Raw genomic sequence first — 8,430 nt, 5'->3', positions numbered from 1 at the left:
TGATATCCTTTCTTCTGCTTGGTTGATTTGGCTATTAAAACTTGTGTATGCTTCGTGAAGTTCTTGTGCTGTGTTTATCACCTCCATCACGTCATTTATATTCCTCTCTAAGCTGTTTATTCTAGTTAGGATCTCATCTAACCTTTTTTCTAGGTTCGTAGTTTCTTTCCATTGGGTTAGCACATGTTCTTTTAGCGCTGAGAAGTTTGTTATTACCCACCTTCTGAAGCCTGCTTCTGTCAATTCATCACACTCATTCTCTATCCAGTTTTGTTCCCTTGCTGGTGAGGAGTTGTGATCCCTAGGAGGAGGAGAGGGGTTCTGGTTTTTGGTGTTTTCATCCTTTTTGTGCTGGTTCCTTCCCATCTTAGTGGTTTTATCTACCTGTGGTCTTTGTAGTTGGTGACTTTCAGATGCGGTCTCTCAAGTGGACATCCTTTTTGTTGATGTTCAAGCTATTTCTTTCTGTTTCTTAGTTTTTCTTCTAACAGTCAGACCTCTCTGCTGCAGGACTGCTGCAGGTCCACTCCAGACCCTGCTTGCCTGGGGATCACTGCGGGAGCTGCGGAACACTAAGGGTTGCTGCCAGTTTCTTCTTCTGTTATCTTTGTCCCAGAAGAGTACCCGCCAGATGTCAGCCTGAGTTCTCCTTTATGAGGCGTCTCTTTGGGTATACGGTGGTTGGGGAGCAGCTTGAGGTGACAGTCTTGTCCCTTATAGGAGGTCAAGTGCTGTGATGGGAGCTCCATTGTTCTGTGCAGAGCTGCTGGGCAGGTACTTTTAAGTCTGCTGCAGTGGAACTTGTAACTGCCTCTTTTCCCAGGTGCTCTGTCCTAGGAAGGTTGGCTTTATTTATACGTTCCTGACGTACTGCTGCCTTTTTTCATAGATGCTGTGTCCTGCACAGAGTAGTCTAGTCACCGTCTGCCAGCACAGGTGTTGCTGAGCTGCTGCAGGCTATGTGTGTGAACTGCCTCTATATTGGCAGACTGCCTTGGTAGTGGTAGACCCCTTCCCCCCACTGAGCTGGACTGTCCCGGGTCCAGCTTTGCTTGCTGCGAAACTCTCAATCCAGAATGTTTCAGATTGCTTGCTTTGTGGGGTGGTACCCCCCTAGCCAGATGGCCTGCCTCTCTGTCTCAGCCCCCTCCCTTTTAGTTGTATGGGTGGCTCTGTGTCCTAGGTGCTCCAGACATCAGTTGAAATGGCGGCCCAGATTTGTGTGAGTTTCTGTGTGCCAACTCATGGCACCAGCTGAAACAGCTGTGTTGATAACTTGTGGCGCTTTTTGGCCCAGGAATTTCCTGGTCTGCGGGCAGTGAAAACTTGTTTGGAAATGTGGTGAGCATTCACCCTCTGCGTTGTTCTTGCTGGGAATTGCACTCTGGAGCTGTTCCTATTTGGCCATGTTGGATCCCCCCCTCGCAGCTGCATTTTTTGCTGTACTGTTTGGTTGGAATTGGGTGGTTATCCTGTCATGTTCTGTCTTGCTATGCTGCCTCCTTCCTGGTCCCTTGGCTGGAGGGTAGGTTTTTCTTGGAGATTTTTTTGACTGCACGTTCTGGAGTTCTTCAGCAACCAATGTAGGATACATGAGGCAGAAAGAAAGCCAATAAAGCTGGGTTTGGTGGCTCACACCTGTAATCCCGGCATTTTGGGAGGCAGAAGCAGGAGGATCACTTGAGCACAGGAGTTCAAGACCAGCCTGAGCAACATGGGGAAATCTCCCTCTCAATAAAAAGATAACAAAATTAGCTGGGTTTATTAGTGCATTTCTGTGGTCCCAGCTATTCGGCAGGCTGAGGCGGGAGGAGCACTTGAGCCCTGCAGGCCAAGCTAGAGTGAGCCGTGATCACACCATTGCACTCCAACGTGGGTGGGTGAACAATTCAAGACCCTGTCTCAAGGAAAAGATTTTAAAAGTAAAAAGGTATCCCATGAAACTCAGTACCACATTATCCTTTATATCCTGAGGTCCCTACCATTTGCCTCATCCTTTTCACTTTTCAGAGCTGCTTTTGTTCCTTGTATATATACAGAAAATTTAGCTGTACTTGTGGTGAGGAATAGGGAACAGTATGTCTACTCCATCTCGCTAAGTGAAAGTTCAAGATTAAACTTTAAAAATAATTGTTGTATATGGCTTCTGATGAAGAAAAAAGCGTGTGTGTGTATTTTTGTGTATATATTCCTGAAAGTGATATTGCTGTGTAATAGGTACGTTCATCTTTAGCTTATACAGCGAAAACATTTTTACAAATGGTTGTACCAATTTGCACTCATACCGGTATTGTATGTGCATTTAAATTGTTCTCTGTCCTCATCATCACTTGCTGTTTGTCCTTTTTTCTAAAGCTTGTGATGGATATATAGTGGTAAGGCTTCAGAGTTTAATTTGCATTTCTCTGGTAACTATTTCCAGTGACTTATAGTGTTTAATTCGGAAGTGAAAACAATAAAATTTTTAGAAGCAATCAACAAAGATTATTTTCTTGATCTTGTAGTAAGAAGATGGCCATACACAGGGCACACAAAGTACTAACTATAAAAGGAAAGATTGATAATTTGGGCTTCATTAAAATTAAGGACTTTGTTGACCAAATATGTGATAGTTAATGTTATATGTCAGTTTGACTGGGCTAAGAGATACCAGTGCAGCTAGTAAAACGCTTCTGGATGCATCTGTGAGGGTATCCCTGAAAGGGTATTTGAATTAGTAGACTCAGTAAAGAAGATTGCCCTCATCAATGTGAGTGGGCATCATCCTATCTATTGAGGGCCTGAATAGACCAAAAATGCAGAGGAAGGGCAAATTTGCTCTCTCTCTTTGAGCTGGGACATCCATCTTATCAAGCCCTTGTAGTTTGGCAGTCCTGGTTCTTTAGCCTTCATACTGCCCGCACCCACAACCCTACTCCCTGAATCTCAGGCCTTTGAACTGGGACCAGGATTTATACAATTAGCTTCCCTGCTTTTGCAGCTTGTGAACAGCACCTTGTAGCACTTCTCAGCTTCCATAGTCACAGTGAGGTGAATCCTGTAATATATCTGCGCGCGCGCGCGCGCGCACACACACACACACACACACACACACACACACACACACACACACACACACACACACACAATTTCTTAATTCCTGTTGGTTCTGTTTCTCTGGAATACCCTGACTAATGCAAATGTCATTTCACCTTAAGAGTGTAAAGGCAAGCCATGAAGTTGGAGAAGCTGTTTCCAATATATAGATCCAAAGAAGTCTCATCCAAGATATATAAAGAACTCTTTTAAAAATCAAATAACTAGACAACCCGGTGGAAAAATGGACAAAAACTTGAACAGGACTTTATACAAAAGATGATATCCAAATGGCCAATAAATGTATGAAAGCATGATGATCCTTATTAATCATCAGAGAAATGCAAGTTAAAAATGGTTTTGACAAAGATGCAAAAGCAATTAAATGGAGAGAGCATAGCCTTTTCAAAAAATGGTATTGAAACGATTAGACTTTCATAGGCCAAAAACAAACCTTTACTTAAGCCTTACCCGTATTTTAAAAAAATGAAGTCAAAATGAATCATAAATCTAAATGTAAAACTGTTTTACTTGTATCAGTATATAGAATATAGTCATCTTCAACTAGGGTTAGGCAGAGTTCTTAGTCATGATGCCAATGGCATATAATCCATTAAAGAAAAAAAAATCAATAATTGGACTTAATCAAAAATAAAAACTTTTGTCTGTGGAAGACTGTTAAGGAAAAGACAACTCACAGACTGGGAGAAAATATTTGCAATTTGCATACTTAACAAAGGAATCATCAGAATGTACAAATAACTCTCAGAAAGAAAAAATCCAGTTAAAAAATGAGCAAAGGACCTGAACTGACATTTATCTGAAGCAGGCTATGCATGTCAAATGAGCATATGAAAAGATAGCATCACTAGCCATTAGGGAAATGTAATTTCGGTGAGGCTGGTGGCTCATGCCTATAATCCCAGGGCTTTGGGAGGCGGAGGTGGGAGGATCACTTGAGGCCACGGATTCAAGACCATCTTGGGCAACATAGCAAGAATCTGTCTCTATAAAAAATTAAATACAATTAGCTGGGCATTGTGGCACATGACCATAGTCATAGCTACTTAGGGGGCTGAGGCAGGAGGATGACTTGAGCCCAGGAATTTGAGGTTGCAGTGAGCTATGACCGTGCTCCTGCACCCCAACCTGGGAGACAGAGTGAGATCCTGTCTCTAAAGAAGAAAGAAAATGTAATTTAAAACCACATGAGTTGTCACTTTACACCTATCAGCATGGCTAAAATAAAAAATAGTGACAGCATTAAATGGTGCTGAGGATACAAAGAAACTGGATCTGTCCTACATTATTGGCGGGAATATAAAATGATACAACCATTCTGGAAAACGAATTTGGCAGCTTATGAAAACAAAACTATACAACTAAACATACTTGTCATATAACCCTGCAACTGCACTCCCAGAACTTTATCCCATAGAATTGTAAACATTTTCATGTAAAAACTAAACACAAATGTTCACAGCAGCTTTTATTTATTATGGCCCCCAAACTAGAAACATCCAAATGTTATTTAACATGCGAATGGATAAACAAATTGTGGTATATCTATATAATGGAATACTGCTCAGTGATAAAAAGAAATGAACTATTGATACTGATCCAAGCAATAACTTAGGTGGATCTCATGCTGACTGGAAAATGCCATTCTTGATCTGACAAAACTATAATGATAGAGAACCGATCTGTGGTTGACAGGGTTTAGGGTTAGGGGAAGGGCCTGAATACAAAGGGATAACAGAAGGAAGGATTTTTTTGTGATGATAGAACAGTTCTGTATACAGCTTTGGAAATGGTAACATGATTCTACATACATGTCAAAATTTTGTAGAAGTATACATCAAACAAAAACTGATGAAACCCAAATGAACTCTGTACCTGAGTTTATACCAACATCAGTTTCCTGGTTTTGACAATGTATTGTTGTTATGTAAGTTGTAGGGTACCATTGGGGGAAAGCCGAATGAAGGGTACATGGGAACTCAACTGCTGTGATTTTTGTGAACCTTAAACTGTTTTTAAAGGTTTACAATAAAAACAGAAAGATAGTACTATGAGTTGTCAAGGACCAGAACAACTGGAAGTCTCATATACTGCTGGTGGGAATGCTAACTGGAATAACTACTTTACAGAACTGTTTGTTCAGTTTAACAGTGCATATAAATACCCTATGACTCAGCAATTCCACTCTTAGATATGTACCTGACAGAAATGCTTTTATCAAAAGACATGTGTAAGGTGGTTTATAGGAGTACTATGCAAATACTTTATATTTTAATTATGTTTGTTTTAAGCATATACTTTAATACTAATACTTAGTATTAAGAATATCTAAAAAATGTACTGGGTAGTTTATCTCAGTATGGACTTAGATGTTTAAGTTCTTTAAGGTTTCATTTGTGTTATGTGTATGTATGTTTGTGTGTTTTTTAGCCTATGTAGTTTATACCATTCCATAGGCTTGATTCTTTTGTATAGTTCTATGCCATCTTTTGCTTATGTGGGATAGATACTAATAAGCGGAATAATTTTGGAGCAGCATTTACCCATAAACCTTCAAGTGTGTCTTCTAATTAAAGATGCTACAGTTTATTCTCTGTAATGAATATGTGTTATAGAGGTGTAAAGATGAAATTTGTCATCATAATCCCACTGTCCACAGAGAACCACTATTAATATTGTGTGTATGTGTTTTGTTTTTTAACACATTTGCAATTGTGTTTAGTAAGGCTCTGTGTTCTGCTTTTCTTCCATATAACGTAAGATTTTGGATTTTTAATGGTAATATAGCCAGAGTGAAACTTAGTTCTCTATGTTATACATACTTTAAAATTTTCAAATGTACGCTATTATAAAATAACACTGAATATATTTTCTTCAAAATTGGTCAGCTTTTGTGATGATTTCTATAGTCTGTATTCATAGATGTGTAGTAGTTCCAAATTGACATAAAACATGAATTCAGTATGTCTATTTATTTTATACCATTTTTTTTTTTAGTATATAATATGATTCGTAAACTCTTTCCCATCATTTAAATTTAGAATTTCTTTGCATTCTAGTGTATAATGAATGCTATAAATGTAATTAGTATGGCATTTTAGTCATTATTTTTCTTTCATGAAAGAAAAGAAAGACATTTTCGTGTTGATTATTGAGAGCTTATTATATTCCAGGGATTTTGTCACTCTGTAACTTAACAGCAATAAGCAAATTATTAAATAAATTATTGTACAGTCATCCAATGAAATACTCTGCAGCTACCAAGCATAGTGTTTACCAAGAAATTTGGAGAAATATTCATAATAAATACTGTATATACAGATGTTATCCTGACTACAAAATTTTAAATGTATATACTTAGAAAAAAGAAACCTATAGGAAATATATCATGATTTGAATGGAGGTTGTTTCCGGGGATTGGAACTGAGTAATTTTTTTCCTTAGAGTTGTTTTTATTTTCAAAAAGTGTTTATCCAATTTTTTTCAAATTAAATTTTGATTAATGTCAAAGTAATGTATATACATATTTTTAAAAAACAGATAGTTTTACAAGGCTTCAAATAAAAACCAGTCCCATGACCAAACCTCTTTCTACCTGTGATTTCTACTTTCTGGAGGTAACCAATTTCAACTCTTGGCAATTCGTGCTTACTTACATACATACATCCTTTCTAAAGTGTAAGGTAGTAATTTACCACAAGTACATGCACACTTTTCCTCATTCGTTTTCTCAATATAATTTTTCACATTTGCCTAAATTAATATGGAGTGTTTTCTTTATTGTGGCTCTGTAAATATTTGTAAGCTACTTAACTACTGTGATTGTTTTTCCTTTTTTGTGTTCTTGTTTATTATGTTTTGCTGAAGTATTGATTTGTTTTTACCATTTGCTTAGTTTTCTATATACCTATCACCAATTCATTCCCAAATTCTCCTGTAGAAATGTTATAAATCCTGGCCAGGCGTGGTAGCACACACCTGTAATTCCAGCACTTTGGGAGGCCGAGGTAGGTGGATCACCTGAGGTCAGGAGTTCGAAACCAGCCTGGCCAACATGGCGAAACACTATCTCTACTAAAAATACAAAAATTAACCTGACATGGTGATGCACGCCTGTAATCCCACCTGCTCAGGAGGCTGAGGCAGGAGAATCACTTGAACCTGGGAGGTGGAGATTACAGTGAGCTGAGATTGCGCCACTGCACTCCAGCCTGAGTGACAGAGCGAGTCTCTGTCTCAAAAAAAAAAAAAAAGAAATATTAATCATTGTGTTTCAACACATCAGGTAATCTATCAGTTTCGTTTCTTTTTCTTTAGAAACACCCTTCCTGGAGCCCTGTGTCTGTTTTATTGCTCCTGTTTTATCTACCTCAGTACCTGGCATCTATCTAACTTCTCTCCTTATTTTCATTGTGCTAGATTATAAATGTTGAGTCACCCCTACATATTCGCCTACTTTTGCATTGTTCGTCATTATCATGTACTTAGTGGCCCTAGCTGTACCCAATACAATGTGGATTTCCAAGTTATGTATAAATTCTCTAAATTTATTCAGAAATCTGTAAATAAAACCTTTACTACATTGTAAATATATGATTTTCATTTCATTTTTATTCTTCAGTCAGACTGTTTTTCAACAGTAGAATTCCTCCTGAGCATTTATTTGTATTATCAGCCTGAATCCTTAGATAATGTCTTACTTTCTTCAGTAAGTAAGAAATGAATTATCTGAACTCCTCATAGTTAAAAAAAAACAACTGCCTAAGTATCAAAAAGTCATATTGTAAAGCACTCATTACTGAAGCATTTATTCTATATTTTCATTTTCAGAGGGCGATTATTCATCATTTCTACTAAAGCAGGATCTCTAGGAATTAATCTGGTAGCTGCTAATCGAGTAATTATATTTGATGCTTCTTGGAATCCATCTTATGACATCCAGAGTATATTCAGAGTTTATCGCTTTGGACAAACTAAGCCTGTTTATGTATACAGGTTCTTAGCTCAGGTAGGTTTATAATTCTCTTTTTCATATTGAAAATTCATGTAGAACTGATAATATTTTAGAGGTATAGAACATATATGTATTACAATGAGCGAAACAAAGTTGGAAATACCATTTCTGTACATAAAGCAATGAAAGTCAATTTTGCCGTTTCTTGATTTTCTGTTTTGTAGTATATCCATTTCTGTAATTTCATCTTTCTCAGGTTGAGATTGTTTTATGTGAGTAAACAGATTTAGCATATGCTACCCAAAGTAGACCCTTCTCAACCTGCCTCCAAAATCTGGGCTTCTCAACCAGAGACTTTTTTTTTTTTTTTTTTTTTTTTT

At 37.7% G+C, this 8,430-nt stretch overlaps 1 protein-coding gene across 13 annotated transcripts in view; it reads left to right on the top strand.

Moving 5' to 3' along the window:
* The window catches only part of LOC108297236 (transcriptional regulator ATRX), a 224,578-nt gene that overhangs the window by 214,037 nt on the left and 2,111 nt on the right, over positions 1-8,430 (top strand). For all 13 annotated transcript variants that reach the window (XM_017519955.2, XM_017519956.2, XM_017519954.2 and 10 more), the window contains one exon: positions 7,927-8,104. In XM_017519955.2, coding sequence (XP_017375444.1) covers positions 7,927-8,104 — 178 coding nt within the window. The remainder of the gene's footprint in view (positions 1-7,926; positions 8,105-8,430) is intronic.

The sequence above is a fragment of the Cebus imitator genome, unplaced genomic scaffold (genome assembly GCF_001604975.1).
Source record: "Cebus imitator isolate Cc_AM_T3 unplaced genomic scaffold, Cebus_imitator-1.0 Scaffold783, whole genome shotgun sequence".
In the NCBI taxonomy this organism is placed as follows: domain Eukaryota; kingdom Metazoa; phylum Chordata; class Mammalia; order Primates; family Cebidae; genus Cebus; species Cebus imitator.
Note: the sequence above shows the minus strand (reverse complement) of the source record. Positions and strands in the feature narration are given on the sequence as shown.